This window comes from Cetorhinus maximus, chromosome 23 (genome assembly GCF_964194155.1).
Source record: "Cetorhinus maximus chromosome 23, sCetMax3.hap1.1, whole genome shotgun sequence".
Taxonomy (NCBI): Eukaryota; Metazoa; Chordata; class Chondrichthyes; order Lamniformes; family Cetorhinidae; genus Cetorhinus; species Cetorhinus maximus.
In genome coordinates, this window is record NC_135901.1 from 26,217,198 (window position 1) to 26,234,137 (window position 16,940).

At 46.9% G+C, this 16,940-nt stretch overlaps 1 protein-coding gene, 1 long non-coding RNA gene and 2 other non-coding genes across 4 annotated transcripts in view; all 4 read right to left on the bottom strand.

Annotated features, from left to right (window-relative positions):
• Positions 1-16,656, bottom strand: part of LOC144697384 (uncharacterized) — a 49,912-nt gene extending 33,256 nt beyond the window's left edge. Inside the window, exon 1 of the mRNA XM_078569362.1 lies at positions 15,437-16,656. Coding sequence (XP_078425488.1) covers positions 15,437-16,638 — 1,202 coding nt within the window. The 5' untranslated portion in view covers positions 16,639-16,656. The remainder of the gene's footprint in view (positions 1-15,436) is intronic.
• Positions 1-16,940, bottom strand: part of LOC144697374 (uncharacterized) — a 232,790-nt gene that overhangs the window by 93,978 nt on the left and 121,872 nt on the right. The window lies entirely within an intron of this gene.
• On the bottom strand, positions 239-311 carry trnav-aac (transfer RNA valine (anticodon AAC)). The gene has a single exon. It is a non-coding gene; the product is annotated as a tRNA-Val (tRNA).
• On the bottom strand, positions 1,968-2,040 carry trnav-aac (transfer RNA valine (anticodon AAC)). Its single transcript has one exon. It is a non-coding gene; the product is annotated as a tRNA-Val (tRNA).

The window sequence follows — 16,940 nt, forward strand, 5'->3', positions numbered from 1 at the left end:
GCATCGAAAGACCCACTGATTTATCTTGTTGACTAAATGAACTGCGCGTATGTGAGCGCAGTGAAATATGAACATCTATCCACTCAAGTGTGTCATGGAATCTCAGCACGTGCTGATGTTGCTGCATTCATTTTGTGACCTCGGTGAGAGCAAATGCAATATTGCCGGCCACATTGGAGATTCAGGTAAGCTTCAACGATGCAAATTATCCTCACTTATATTGAGTAAATTTTCATAATGTTTCTGCTCGGTTTCGAACCGGGGACCTTTCGCGTGTTAGGCGAACGTGATAACCACTACACTACAGAAACTACCACGGTATTTGTGATCCTGTCCGGAATGCTAAACTGCCCTGTAACGCTGTAGCAATCTGGGTCTCTGTTGCGGAGAAATGAAATACAACTGCTATTCTCAGGAATGCTGCAGCGAGACTGATGTAACAATGTAATCAGAAAATGGCCTAGCACCATGTATCCATACAATGGCAAAAGAGGCCTTTCCATCATCCGATCTCAGGCCTCTTTTTAAACGAGAAAACTAATTCATCACAATTTGCTTCTCACTCTTAATGATCCATTTCTCCTCCTTTTCATTAAATTACTCAATTCTCTTTTGAGAATTGATTCTGCAGAATCCATGCCTGGTTTGCCTTCATTCACAAGGTTCACGATTTGGACTTGGGTTCCTAATATACTTTACCAGATGAACATGATGTAATTATGCAATTGATCTCATATCAAATTTGCGAAAGTGTTATTTTTTCAACCTTACTATTGTTACAATCTTTTTACTTTTGCTCCATACCCCTTCAACCGAGGGTGCGATATCACAGAGGAAAATGTTTGTTCCGGAGTTTAACAGGGCCCGACAAGATCGGGTGCTTCAATTGCTCGTTTACTTAATTTGGTTTGAAATAATTTTGTTCCTGGACCGGAATCTAACAGAGGATAAATATTTGTGTAACAAACAGGGCAGTGCTGAGCTACCAGGGTGTTTGGAGGTTTCCAACGGTTGGACTGAGGGTCCATGTCACTTGTTGCAGGAAGACAACTGTTGGTTTCACCCTGGTCCCTCAGTTTGTTTTGAATTTCAAAATGTAGACGTGTCCGTCCAGCAAATGTCTCCGGGTGCAATGCTTTCTGCTCAATCATTAGGAACATCCTTCTCATCCTTGGCAGAAGAAATTAAAGAAACTCAGTATTTGTTCCGTTATTCTATATTTAATAATATTTTATATGTTATTGATGCCTTAGTTTGAATTGAGACTCTCTGAAATATACACCAACTTCTAATTTCAAGCATGACTGATAGACGAAAAAATGTCAGTCAACAGGTAATGCAAACCATGTGGTGCTCATTTGAAATTGAGCGCAATTAGCTTTTAAACAAAGTCCAAGAATTTTACTGGGAACAGGCTTGAGAATGATGCGTTAATTAAATCTGATCACTCTTTGTCTGTCTTTGTAAGCACACGTTACAATGAGACGCCTTTGAGATGGTGAGTAACTGTGTTAAGCTGCATCGAAAGACGTGCTGATTTTGCTGCAGATAAAAGCAAAAAACTGCGGATGCTGGAAATCCAAAACAAAAATAAAAATACCTGGAAAAACTTGGCAGGTCTGGCAGCATCTGCGGAGAGGAATACAGTTAACGTTTCGAGTCCGTATGACTCTTCAACAGAACTAAGTAAAAAGGCAGTTTCTGTAGTGTAGTATCATGTTCGCCTAACACGTGAAAAGTTCCCGGTTTGAAGCCGGGCAGAAACATTATGAAAACTTACTCATTAAATAGTGAGGATAATTTGCATCGTTGAAGCTTACCTGAATCTGCAATGTTGCATTTGCTCTCACCGAGCTTCAACGATGCAAATTATCCTCACTTATATTGAGTAAGTTTTCATAATGAATATGCAGGTCAGCTTCAACGTTGCAAATTATTCTCACTTATAATTGAGGAAATTTTCATAATGTTTTTGCCCGGTTTCGAACCGGGGACCTTTCGCGCGTTAGGCGAATGTGATAACCACTACACTACAGAAACTACCACGATTTTAGAGATCCTTTCCGGAATGCTAAACTGCGCTGTAACGCAGCAGCAGTCTGGGTCTCTGTTACGGAGAAATGAAATACAACTGCTATTCTCAGCAACGCTGCAGCGAGACTGATATAACAATGTAATCAGAAAATGGCCTAGCACCATGTTCCCAAACAATGGCAAAAGAGTCCCTTCCAATATCCGATCTCAGGCCCTTTTTTAAACGAGCACACTAATTAATCACAATTTGCTTCTCTCTCTTAATGAACCAGTTTTTTCCTCCCTTTCATTAAGTTGCTGAATTCCCTTTTGAAAAAGTCATTTCTGCAGAATCCATGCCTGGTTTGTCTTAATTCACAAGGTTCACATGACGATTTGGACTTGGGTTCCTAATATACTTTACCATATGAACGTGTTGTAATTATGCAATTGATCTCATATCGAATTTGCGAAAGTATTATTTTTTCAACCTTACTATTTTTACAATCTTATTACTTTTGCTCCACAGCCCTTCAACCGAGGCTGCGATATTACAGAGGAAAATGTTTGTTCCGGAGTTTAACAGGGCCCTGCCAAGATCACGTGCTTCAATTGTTCATTTACTTCATTTGGTTTGAAATAATTTTGTTCCTGCACCGGAATCTAACAGAGGATAAATATTTGTGGAACAAACAGGGCAGTGCTGAGCTACCAGAATGTTTGGAGGTTTCCAATGGTTGGACTGAGGGTCCATGTCACTTGTTGCAGGAAGACAGCTGTTGGTTTCACCCTGGTGCCTCAGCTTGTTATGAATTTCAAAATGTACATGTGTCCGTCCAGCAAATGTCTCCGGGTGCAATGCTTTCTGCTCAATCATTAGGAACATCCTTCTCATCCTTGGCAGACGAAATTAAACTCAACTCTGTATTTGTTCCGTTATTCTATATTTAATATTAATATTGTATCTGTTATTGATGCCTTCATTTGAATTGAGACTCTTTGAAAGATACAACAAACTCGTATTTCAAACATGACTGATAGACAAAAGTATGCCAATCCGCAGGTATTACAAACCATGTGGTGCTCATTTGAAATTGAGCACAGTTAGCTTGTAAACAAAATGGAAGAATTTTAATGGGAGCAGTTTTGAGAATGATGCGTTCATTATATTTGATCCCTCTTTGCTCCAGGTGAGAAGCCTTCTGGCTCCTTAATCGTGACCACATAGAAGACAGGAGGGAAGCCAGCAGGTCTGCACTGCGCCTCGGTTTCCATGACTCCCTCGGTCATTTTTCCTGATACTCTATTCTGAAGCCCAATTATTTAAAGGAGTGATTCTGTCATTTCCTCTGGTTCAATTGCAGCATCGCTTGTGCCTGTCTTTATGAGCGCACTTTAGCATGAGACATATTAGAGATGGTGAGTAACAATGTAAATCTGCATTGATAACCCACTAAATTCTGTTGCTGACTGGATGAACTGCTAAAATGTGTGCCGAGTCAAAAAATGAACATCTATTTCTACTCAAAAACAGAAATAGCTGGAAAAACTCAGCAGGTCTGGCAGCATTGGCGGAGAAGAATAAAGTTGATGTTTCAAGTCCTCATGACCCTTCAACAGAACTAAGTAAAAATAGGAGAGGGGTGAAATATAAGCTGGTTTAAGGTGGGGTGGTGGGGGGAGAGAAGTGGGGGGTTGGGGGGTGGTTGTAGGGACAAGCATGCAGTGATAGGAGCAGATAACCAAAAGATGTCACAGACAAAAGAACAAAGAGGTGTTGAAGGTGGTGATATTATCTAAAAGAATGTGCTAATTAAGAATGGATAGCAGGACACACAAGGTACAGATAGCTCTAGTGGGGGTGGGGTGAAATAAGACTAAAAGGGCATAAAAGGTATAGATTTAAAAATAATGGAAATAGGTGAGAAAAGAAAGAAAGAAAGAAAAGGCAGATGCGCGGGAGATGGGCCGTACACGGTTGAGGGCCCTGTCAACGACCGTAGGTGGAAAACCTCAGTTAAGGAAGAAGGAGGACATGTCAGAGGAACTGCTTTTGAAGGTAGCATCATCAGAACAGATGCAACGGAGGCGAAGGAACTGAGAGAATGGGATGGAGTCCTTACAGGAAGCGGGGTGTGAGGAGCTGTAGTCGAGGTAGCTGTGGGAGTCGGTAGGCTTGTAATGGATATTGGTGGACAGTCTATCACCAGAAATTGAGACAGAGAGGTCAGGAAGGGAAGGAAAGTGTCAAAGATGGACCATGTGAAAATGATGGAGGGGTGGAGATTGGAAGCAAAATTAATAAATTTTCCAGGTCCCGACGAGAGCATGAAGCAGCACCGAAGTAATCATCGATGTACCGGAGAAAGAGTTGTGGGAGGGGGCCGGAGTAGGACTGGAACAAGGAATGTTCCACATACCCCATAAAGAGACAGGCATAGCTGGGGCCCATGCGGATACCCATAGCCACATCTTTTATTTGGAGGAAGTGAGAGGAGTTAAAGGAGAAATTGTTCAGTGTGAGAACAAGTTCAGCCAGACGGAGGAGAGTAGTGGTGAATGGGGATTGTTCGGGCCTCTGTTCACAGAAGAAGCTGAGAGCCATCAGACCATCCTGGTGGGGGATGGAGGTGTAGAAGGATTGGACGTCCATGGTGAAGAGGAGGCGGTTGGGGCCAGGGAACTGGAAATTGTTGATGTGACGTAAGGTGTCAGAGGAATCACGGATGTAGGTGGGGAGGAACTGGGCATGAGGAGAGAGAAGGGAAGCAGCATTTTCTTCAAGTGAAGCAGCATTTCACTTGCATTTCCCCCAACTTAGTCCACTGCATTTGTTGCTCCCAATGCGGTCTCCTCTACATTAGAGAGACCAAACGCAGACTGGGCGACCGCCTTGCAGAACACCTTCGGTCTGTCCGCAAGAATGACCCAGACCTCCCTGTCGCTTGCCATTTTAAAACTCCACCCTGCTCTCTTGCCCACATGTCTGTCCTTGGCTTGCTGCATTGTTCCAGTGAAGCTCAACGCAAACTGGAGGAACAGCACCTCATCTTCCGACTAGGCACTTTACAGCCTTCCGGACTGAATATTGAGTTCAACAACTTTAGATCTTGAACTCCCTCCTCCATCCCCACCCCCACCCCCTTTCCGTTTCTTCCCCCTCCCTTTTGTTTTTTCCAATAATTTATATAGATTTTTCTTTTCCCACCTATTTCCATTATTTTTAAATCTATACCTTTTATGCCCTTTTAGTCTTATTTCACCCCACCCCCACTAGAGCTATCTGTACCTTGCGTGTCCTGCTATCCATTCTTAATTAGCACATTCTTTTAGATAATATCACCACCTTCAACACCGCTTTGTTCTTTTGTCTGTGACATCTTTTGGTTATCTGCTCCTATCACTGCTTGCTTGTCCCTACAACCACCACCCCCTCCCCCCCCCCCCCCCCCCCCCTTAAACCAGCTTATATTTCACCCCTCTCCTATTTTTACTTAGTTCTGTTGAAGGGTCATGAGGACTCGAAACGTCAACTTTATTCTTCTCCGCCGATGCTGCCAGATCTGCTGAGTTTTTCCAGGTATTTCTGTTTTGTTTTGGACTTCCAGCATCCGCAGTTTTTTGTTTTTATCTATTTCTACTCAGTGTGTCATGAAGTTTCAGTGTTTCTGATTTTGCTGCTTTCATTTTGAGGCCCAGGTAAGAGCAAAAGCACCATGTCTGTAGCATGCAAGATTCAACAACAAACCTGATATACACAAATTTTCCTCTCTCAAAATTGGCAAGCTTGGATAATGTTTCTACCTGGTTTCAAACCGGGGACCTTTCGCGTGTGAGGTGAACGTGTTAACCACTACACTACAGAAACATTGGCCAGCCATAACTGCAGTCAGCCTATCCAGAATGTTAAACTGTGCTGTCACGCAGCAGCTCTCTGGCTCTTTGTTTGGGGGAAATGGTATTCAGCTGCTATAATTTGGAATGCTGCAGACAGACTCATATAACAATGTCATCATAAAATGGCACAACACCATGTATCCATACCATGGCCCTTTCATCATCCTGTCTCTGTCAGCTTTTTAAAAGAGCTAACGAATTAATTCCAGTTTCCTTCTGTCTATTAGTGAACTGGTTATATTTCTGCATATCAATTAATTGCATCATTCCTTTTGAAAAAGGAGTTTCTGCAGATTCCAGGCCTAGTTTGCCTGAATTAACAACGTTTCCCTCACCCAATGCCATGAAGATTTAGATTTGTGTTCCTTACATAGCTATGCATATGAACATTATTTACTTATCTCTTGATTTCATATCGAATTGATGAAAGTGCTTATTTTTCTGATTAAACATCTCATTATTTCTGAGGTATTTACACAATCTGATTACATTTGCTCCTCAACTTGTTAATCAAGGGTGTTATATCACAGAGGAAAATGATTGCTACAGTTAAACAGAGCCCTGCCAGGATCACATGCTGAAATATGTTGTTTCGTTCAGTTGGTTTAATATAATTTTGTTCTGGGAATGTAATTTTATAGAATATATATTTCTTTAGGAAACAGGGTAGTGCTGATCTACCAGAATGTTTGGAGGATTCCAAAGATTAAGCTAAGAGGTCATGTCACTTGTTACAGGAAGACAACTCTTGGTTTCCACCAGGTGCCTCAGTTTGTTTGAATTTCAAAATGCAGAAGGCTCGGTTCAGCAAATGTCTCAGGCAGCAATGCTTTCTGCTCAATCACTAGGGACACCCTTCTCCTCCTCAGAAGACAAAATTCAACAAACTTTACTCTGCATTTATTTTACGTTATTCAACATTCAGTATTAATATATTTCTATTTATTATTGATGCCCTCGGTTGACTTGAGACTCTCTGAAATATACAACAACACCGAATTGCAAACGTGACTAGCAAGTAAAAGAATGCCAGTCACCAGGTAATGCACTTGATATGGGTCTGATTTGAGATTTAGCACAACAGTCAGCATCTCAACAAAATCATCAAAGAATTTTACAGGTTTGAAAATGACGCGTTAATAATATTTGTTCCCTCTGTGAGCACACATTACTATGAGACATCTTTGACATGGTGAGTAACTGTTAATCTGCATCGAAAGACCCATTAATTTCTGTTGACTGAACGAACTGCTAATATGTGAGCGCAGTGAAATACGAACACCTATTTCCACTCAAGTGTATCATTTTGCTGCATTCATGTTATGACCTCGATGAGAGCAAATGCAATATGCCTACAACATAGGAGATTCAGGTAAGTTTCAATTATGCAAATTATCCTCATTATTTAATGAGGAAGTTTTAACCATGCTTTTATGTGGTTTCGGACCAGGGACTTTTCGCGCGTTGGGCGAATGTGATAACCACTACACTACAGAAACTTCCGTGGCTGCAGAGAGCCTGTCTGGAAACTGCGCTCTAATGCAGCAGCACCCTGGTTGTCTGTTTTGGAGAAATGGAATTCAGCTGCTCTTATGGGATCGCTGCAGCGAGGCTGATATAACTATCTAATCATAAAATGGCCTCGCACCATGTATCCATACAATTGCAAATGAGGCCCTTCCATCATCCGATCTCAGGCCCCTTTTTAAACGAGGAAACCAATTAATCACAATTTGCTTCTCTCTCTTAATAAACCAGTTTTTTTTCCCTCCCTTTCATTAAATTGCTGAATTCCCTTTTGAAAAAGTAGTTTCTGCAGAATCCATGCCTAGTTTCCCTTAATTCACAAGGTTCACATGACGATTTGGACTAATTTACATTACCATATGAACATGATGTAATTATGCATTTGATCTCATATTGAATTTACAAAAGTGTTCTTTTCTCTGATCAAACATCTCATTATATCCGAGTTGATTTATACAATCTTATTACTTTTGCTCCACAACCCTTCGATTGAGGGCGCTATATTACAGAGGAAAATGTTTGTTCCGGAGTTTAACAGGGCCCTGCCAAGATCATGTGCTTCAATAGTTCATTTACTTCATTTGGTTTGAAATAATTTTGTTCCTGGACTGGAATCTTACAGAGGATAAATATTTGTGTAGCAAACAGGGCAGTGCTGAGCTACCAGAATGTTTGGAGGTTTCCAATGGTTGGACTGACCAGGGAAGCTGACAAGCAAGCCTTCAAAATCACTGATGATCATCTCTTTACCCGTTACTGCCCTTCAGTTCACTGACACTGCCGACAGGTTTCTCACACAAAATGGTTTGCTTGGTTAACCTTTGGTCACCGGCCATCAAGCCCAGGCCATGATGGAGAAAGCATTGACTCCGAACCACCTGGGTCCACCATCGCCAGCTCCATGCTGCCCTGTCCATCATTCTTGTGTCAGTTAATCCATCCTGCCTCACTGTCTATCACAGATCTTCCCTTTTGTTCTTTTTAAGGAGTGACTCCTGACTTTTCAATCAAGAAAAGCTGGAAATAGCAGGCAGAGAGAGAAACAGAGTTAGTTATTTTTCCTCATTCGTTCATGGGATGTGGGCATCACTGGCTAAGCCAACATTTATTGCCCATTTTTTCAGGGGGCAGTTAAGAGTCAGTCACATGTAGGGTAGTCCAGGTAAGGACAGCGGATTTCCTTCCCTAAAGGACATTAGTGAACCAGATGGGGTTTTGTAGACTTTTAATTCCAGATTTTTGTTGAATTCAAATTTCACCATCTGCTATGGTTGGAGGTCTCTGGAATACCAGTCCAGTGAAAATACCACCATGCTACATCAAAACTGGCAAATGCTAGAGATGTAACAGGTTTGAAACAGATACAGAGGAGAGGAGGAAAGAACAAAAGGGAAGGTCTGTGATAGGTTGGGAGGGGCAGGGGAGATGGAGGGGGCAGCGAACTGGTATTGTCACTGGACTAGTACTCCAAAAGCCCAGGGTAGTGTTTGAATCCCACCATGGCAGGTGGTGAAATTTGAATTAAAAGTCTGAATGATGAAACCATCAATTGTCATTAAAAACCCATCCAATTCGCGAATGTCCTTTAGGAAATCTGCTGTCCTTACCTGGTCTGGCCGACATGTGAATCTAGATGCACAATAATGTGGTTGACTCTGAAATGGCTGAGCAAGTCACTTGGTTCTCAAGAGCAATTAGGAATGGCCAATATAATGTTGGTCCAGCCAGTACCGCCTACATCCCATTTGACTCGTTCTCAAGCGAGTCGATGGATACCCTGGTGCCCTCCACTGACTCGCCCCTCATCCCCCCACGGGAACTCCGGGACTTTTTGGCGAGTCATCGCGGTCGCCAAAACAGAGTCCAGTTGGCCTTGGCCCGGTGGCATTCGTTTCTGCTGGTGTTTTGGTCCACTCGCGAGGCTCTCAAGGCTCCCGAGTTGGACAGGAACGCCCGGCGGAGGGTCCAAACGTTTCTCGCTGGGCTCCTGAGGGAGAGGAAGGATTAAAAGTCCTCTCCTTCTTTTAAATAAGGTGATGGTAATATGTACTCTTTGACAATGAAGACGACTATAGCCAGCCTCAACATCAATGGCAGCAGGGACGCACAGCGCAGGTTCCAGAACTTCTCGGTCCTCAGGGAGGGGAAGTATGCGTTGTGCTTCCTGCAAGAAACCCATACCGTTCCGGGAGATGAAGCTACGTGGCTCCTGGAGTGGCGAGGGGGGGGTCTACATGAGTCACCTAGCCTCCAATTCAGGTGGGGTGGCTATCTTGTTGGCCCCGCATTTTCAGCCGGAGATCTTGGTGGTCAAGGAGCCGGTGCCAGGCCGGTTGCTGCACCTGACTGTGCGCCTGGGGGGGGGCGGGGGGTGCTTCACTTTGTGAATGTGTACGCTCCCCTGGGCGCGCAGCAGCAAGCGAGCTTCTTTGAAGAAGTGTCCACTCATCTTGGCTCCATCGACGCGGGCGAGTGCATCGTCCTCGGGGGGGATTTTAATTGCACCCTCGAGGCCCGGGACCGTCACGGTACCCAGCACCGCACGCTAGGTGTGAGTAAATTACGGGACCTGGTCAGGTCCTTCGACTTGGTGGACGTCTAGCGAAATCTCCATCCCGATTCCAGCGTTTTCACCTTTGTGTCACCTGGAGTCGGAGCGTCCAGACTCGACCGTCTTTACATTTCAAAGGCGTACGTGTCCTGCGTTCCGGCGGCTTCTGTGCAGCAGGTGCCGTGCATGGACCACCGTCTGGTGTGGGCGGAGCTCACTCCGTTTTGCGCTCAGACGGGGTCCGCGTACTGGCACTTTAACAACCTGCTGCTGGAGGACGAGCGGTTCCTGGACTCGTTTCATTGTTTCTGGGCCGGCTGGAGAAGGAAGCGGGGAGGCTTCCCCTCCTTGAGGCTATGGTGGGACGTGGGCAAGACTCACGTCCGAGTTTTCTGTCAGGAGTACGTGAAGGGGTCGACAAAGAGGCGGAAATCCAGGGTCGAGGAGCTGGAGAAGGAGGTGCTCGACCTGGAGGCACATCTCCGTCAGCCCGACGCGGACCCGGCCCTGCGGTCGGTGTATGAGGAGAAGAAGGGCGCGCTGCGGGAGCTGCAACTTGTCGGGTCCCGGGGCGCGTTCGTGAGGTCACAGATCCAGTTCCTCACGGACCTGGACCACGGCTCCCCCTTCTTCTACTCGCTAGAAAAAAGGCCCGGGGTCCGTCAGCAGCTCCTTACGCTGCTGGCCGACGACAGATCCCTTGTCTCGGATCCGGAGGGCATCAGGGCCATCACCCGAGACTATTACACTGCCCTGTTCTCTCCGGATCCGTCCAGCGAGGATGCTCGCAGAGTTTTGTGGGAGGACCTGCCACAGGTCAGCCTGGAGGGCGCCGGAAAGTTTGACTCCCCTATAATTCTGGGGGAGCTGACCGGTGCCCTCGACGGTCACTCCAGGGGCAAATCCCCGGGACTAGACGGGCTGACCGTGGAGTTCTTTGAGGCGTTCTGGGACGTCCTGGGGGGCGACTTTGCGGGAGTCCTGGGGGAGAGTATTGCTACCGGGGAGATGCCCCTTTTGTGGTGCAGGGCTGTGACTGCCCTGTTGCCGAAGAAGGGGGATCTCCGCCTTCTTAAAAACTGGCGCCCGGTCTCCCTCCTCAGCATGGACTACAAAATCTTCGCCAGAGCCATGTCTTCTCGGCTCGGCATCGTGCTGGACCACATGATCCACCCTGACCAGTCCTACACCGTCTCGGACTGCACAATTTATGATAATATCCATCTGGTCCAGGACATTATCCACCATTCCCAGAGGGCTGGTCTGTCGAGCGCCTTCCTGTCCCTTGATCAGGAGAAGGCGTTCGACAGGGTGGATCACGAATATTTACTCAGAACTTTGCGAGCATTCGGGTTTGGGACACATTTTGTCGCCCGGATCCGACTTCTGTACACAGCCGCGGAGTGTCTAGTTAAGGTTAACGGGTCCCTGACGGCGCCCCTTCGCTTTGGGAGAGGGGTACGTCAGGGCTGCCCCCTGTCTGGCCAGTTGTATTCTATTTGCGTGGAGCCTTTCCTGCACCTCTTGCGGAGGAGGTTGTCGGGATTGGTTCTGCACGGGCTGGGCATCGGGGTGGTCCTTTCTGCATACGCCGATGACGTGCTCCTAATGTTTAGTGACCCGGCTGACCTGCAGAGGATGCGCGAGTGCCAGGAGGTCTACTCTGCCGCTTCTTCTGCTAGGATCAACTGGGATAAATGTTCTGGACTCCTGGTCGGCCCATGGCAGATGGATCCCCCACCCGAGGAGATCAGGCCTTTCACCTGGAGCAGGACCAGCATCCTCTACCTGGGGGTCCATCTCTGCCCTGCCGAGGAATCCTGGCCGGCGAACTGGTAGGAACTGGAGACGAAAGTCACCACTCCCCTGCGACGCTGGACAGGACTGCTCCGAGTGCTGTCTTACCGGGGTCGAGTTCTGGTCATAAACCAGCTGATGGCCGCCATGTTGTGGTATCGGCTGGTCACTTCGACCCCTCCCCCGGACTTTGTCGCAAAAATCCAGAGAATGCTAGTCGACTTCTTCTGGGACAAAAGATTGCACTGGGTCGCTGCTGAGGTTCTGAGTCTCCCGCTTAGGGAGGGCGGTCAGGCGCTAGTGTGCCTACGCACGCAGGTGGCGACTTTCCATCTTCAGACCCTGCAGTGATACCTTTACATCGGGCCTCCTCCGAGATGGTGTGCCCTGGCGACATATTTCTTCCGCCAGGTGCACGGCCTGAATTATGACGTGCAGCTCCTGTTTATAGAGCAGAGGGGCCTCAATGGCTCCTTACAGGCATTGCCCATCTTTTACCAGGACCTGATCAAAGTCTGGAACGTGGTCGCCTCACGACGCAGCTCTCCCCCGTCAGGAGTGGCGGCTATCGTCAGAGAGCCGCTGCTCAGGAATCCGCCCCTCCATCCTTTTCAGTGGCTGGCGGAGAGGAGGGCTATGGCTGCCGGGGTGACCAGGATTGGGGACGTGCTGGGTGGCGGAGGACTGGGCTGGATGCTCCCGCAGGAGTTGGCGCGTCGCGCATCAGTGAGTGTCCAGGTCGCAGCCGATGCCACCCAAGACCTAAGGACGGTCGTGCTCGGACCTGATGTCATTTTAGGTCTCGAGGTGGCCCAGGTGATCTTCCGGCTGAACGTTCCCCTCTTCGGACGGAATTCCACATTGGCCCCAAGCCCCGAACCCTCCCTCGGGTGCCGGTGCCCCGCAATAATATGAGCCGCCTCGGGGACATGCCCTCCGTGCCATTTGGCACGGAGGAGTTTTCTGTACGGAATGCTGCTGCACACCTTCCATTTTCTCGCCCTCGTCCGCCGCACAGACACGCCCTGGCATGCCTTGTTGCCGTCCGGCGGCGGAGGCCCCCAATGGGAGGCCCTCTACGGAGGTGTCCTCCCTCTTTCTATCGGGGACCTGGGTTGGAGGGTGTTGCACGCAGTAGTCCCATACAATCGTAGAATGTGTAGGTTCACGGACTCCCAAGACACCTGCCTTTTTTGTGGTCTTGTGGAGTCTGTGGACCACATTTACATAGGGTGTTGTAGGCTGCACTCCCTTTTTAGTTATTTAAAAAACCTTTTGTTACTATTTTGTTTGCACTTCAGTCCCATGCTTCTGATCTATGGACACCCGGTGCGGAAGGGAGTCGGGAAGGAGGAGGACCTCCTTGTGAACCTGCTCCTGGGCCTGGCCATGTTGGCCATTAACAGGTCCAGGCAGCGGGCAATCGAGGGGGGAGTCCCGCCCGATTGTTTGTCCCTCTTCCGCGGCTACATTCGTGGCCGGGTGTCCCTGGAGAGGGAGCACGCGGTGTCTGCCGGCACCATCAAGGCCTTCCGTGCCCGGTGGGCACCGCGGGGACTGGGGTGTTTTGTTGACCCCTTTAATCACATCTTGGTTTGATGTTTGTAAGGTTCCTTTAAAGTTTTTCCTTGATTTTACAGCTGACCTGACTTAGGGGCTGTGCTTGATTTCTCCCTTGTTATTGTTAATTTAGTTAATTGTTTTAACTCTACAAGAGTTACATCCCATGAATGAATGAAAAAAGCACAAAAGGGATGATGATGCCATTCTGTATCAATCAGTTCTTTCTGCTCTCAGTTCTGTCTCACACTGAAAACGCTCAATCCTTCCCCTCCGTTACCTGGGACAAACATTTCATTGAACAAGCCACACAAGTCACACAGGAAAATAAATCTTCACTGTGACTTGGATAATTTCAGGTGCAGTTCCTTAATTTCCCTCCTGTAATCTTATGAATTAGACCATTCTCAACTGGATCCAATCGGATGTGGACCCGATGCTATCAGCCCTCCAGGAAGTGACTATTCTAATTCTGTGACTCTGAGCAGTTCTGTTGGTGCAGGGGCTTGAGTGGAACTTGCCACTTTTAAACTGTTGTAAGAACATAAGAAATAGGAACAGGAGTAGACCATTCGGCCCCTCAAGCCTGCTCCGCCATTCAATAAGGTCACGGCTGATCTTGTGTTTCGATTTCCACATTCCCATCTAACCCCGATAGATTCTTGTTAGGCAAGGAAATCAAAGGCTATCTACCTCTGCCTTAAAAATATTCAATCATCATTCATTGCATATCAGACCCGTGCCTACAAACTGCTCTCCCACTCTTCCAGTGAAGAAAAGAGCAGTTTTCACTCCTAACCCAACAACTGTGATGTTAACAACGCGGGATGGAGATAGACTCCATTTAAATGCGGTGACACTACTGGAAGAATGGAGAGCTGGGGTTCACACCCGAAAACAGCAGCAATGTTTAAAGTTAATAATCTGAACCTGTGCTTGGTGTATTAGGAGATTTGACCCGTATTGGAGTACCTTGCATCCCAGGGATGGGCAGTAACCCGCTGATTGAAGTTGCTGTCGCTGTTTTCTGTTCGCAGTGGGTGTTTGGAGACGGTGGGGAAAAATCCTACTGCTTTTCCCTGTCTCACTCACTACGGAGTAGGGAAGACAGAATCGTTGATGGGTTTGTTGCCCTGTCTGAAATATAGCTTTGACCGACTGTTCGTGATGGAGATCATGCTGCAGAAGCCTTTAATAATCTTACACAAATCAGCTGGAAAATGCAGGTTTGAGGGAAGCTTTCCGAACCATCAGGACTGGAAATGGGAACAAGTGGAAGATTCTGTCTAGTTTCAGTGTGTACAGACTGTAGAGGGGAAGAGCTAATGTCACACGGCTGTAAGGTATTATATACAGTTAATATTTAACAATGAAGATGAATTATTGCTCACACTTAAAATATGTTTTGATAATGTTTCTGCCTGGTTTCAAACCAGGGACCCTGGAACTCTAGTTCCCTTTTCTTATGATTGATAATCACTGTCTATAATAAACCTGTAGCAGGCCTATATACTCTGCATTTTAATTGGATTTATCAGATGTGTGCACCACTATGAGCTGGGCTGTGGACTGTTAATGTCTTCACGCTTCTCTGGTGATCTTCTCCAGAAAGGCTGGTGTAGATAGAATCACTTGGTCTGCAAGATACAGTCACTGTGACGATGATAATGGGACAATTTTCTGTCAAATGTTCAGTGACACCCGATCACTCTCCGAGTGATTGTGTAAAAATCTAATTCAAATAATCACAGCTGCTGCCGATGAGGGAGGGAAGCAGCAAAGGCAGCTGATCAGATTGTCTCAACCTTAGTGACAAAGAAGTTCCATGCGCTCCTCACACTTGTTGTTGGAGGTGAGGATGGAGGGGACGGGGTGAGAGAGAGCACATCAGAAGGAACTAACTTGGGTTAGAAATATTGGAAAGACTCAAGACACTGTGTGTTTAACACAAAGCTAAACTAATTGACCTTTATCTACAATATCAGCCCGAATAACTGGGCTGGAGTTTATTAACATCATCAGAAACAGACCCCAATACACATAATTCAATCCTGGATGTGATTAACAGCAAAATCCAACCATTGTCGTTACTTGTGAACTTGCTGGTGTCTCTGCAGTGTAGATAAATAAGCAAACCCCTTCCCACATTCAGAGCATGTAAATGGTCTCTCCCCAGTGTGAACTCGCTGGTGTGTCAGCAGGTTGGATGACTGGGTAAAACCCTTCCCACATTCAGAGCAGGTGAACGGCCTCTCCCCAGTATGAACTCGCTGGTGTCTCAGAAGGTTGGATGGGTGGGTGAATCCCTTCCCACATTCAAGGCAGATGAATGGTCGCCCCCCAGTGTGAACCTGGTGGTGTGTTAGCAGGATAGATAATTGAGTGAATCCCTTCCCACACTCAGGGCAGGTGAACAGCCACTCCCCAATGTGAATTCGCTGGTGTATAATGAGTTGAGATGGTCGCTTGAACCCAGTCCCGCAGTGAGAGCACCTGAACGGCCTCTCCCCAGTGTGAACACTTTGATGGGACATCAGGTCCTGGGAGCTTTTAAAACACTTCCCACAGTCTGGGCATTTAAAAGGTCTCTCGTCTGTGTGAACTCGCTGGTGTGTCAGCAGATGGGATTTCTGAGTGAATCCCTTCCCACACATGGAGCAGGTGAATGGCCTCTCATCACTATGCCCATGCTGGTGTCTCAGCAGTTTGGATGACTGAGTGAATCCCTTCCCACACACAGAGCAAGTGAACGGCCTCTCCCCAGTGTGACTGTGCTTGTGCGCAGTGAGTTGAGACAACCACCTGAATCCAGTCCCGCAGTGAGAGCACCTGAATGGTTTCTCGTCAGTGTGAACACGTTGATGGCGCATCAGTTCCATGGAACCTTTATAGCACTTCCCACAATCCGGGCATTTAAAAGGTCTGTCCTCAGTGTGAACTCGCTGGTGTGTCCGCAGGTTGGATGACTGAATGAATCCCTTCCCACACTTAGAGCAGGTGAATGGCCTCTCCCCAGTGTGAACTCGCTGGTGTATCAGCAGATAGGATGAACGAGTGAATCCCTTCCCACACTCGGTGCAGGTGAACGGTTTCTCCCCAGTGTGAGTGCGCCAATGACTTTCCAGGTCAGACGGGGATTTGAATCCCTTCCCACAATCCCCACATTTCCATGGTTTCATCCTGTTGTGACGGCATTTATGTTCTGACAGGTCAGATGATTGGCTGAAGCCTCGTCCACACACAGGACACGTGTATGGTTTCTCCTCACTGTGAACGGTGCTTTTTCCTTCCATGTTCAAAATTCAATGATATTTAGGTTATTTGGGCGACTCTGTCAGATCCTGATGTGATGTTTGGTTTGACTTTCCCGACTGCAAATCCTGTCCTTCTAATACCCTGTGAAATTGATTTAAAACAGAAAAAGGGAGTGAGAGAGAACCCACAAAAACACAAAGGCAGGTTGTGAAACTGAGCTGAATGAATGCGGTCATTTGTGGGGCCGGCACCAGGAAAAAGTGACCATGAAAACTGCGGGATTGTCGAAAAATCTAACTGGTTCACTAATGTCCTTCAGAAACATAGAAACTAGGAGCAG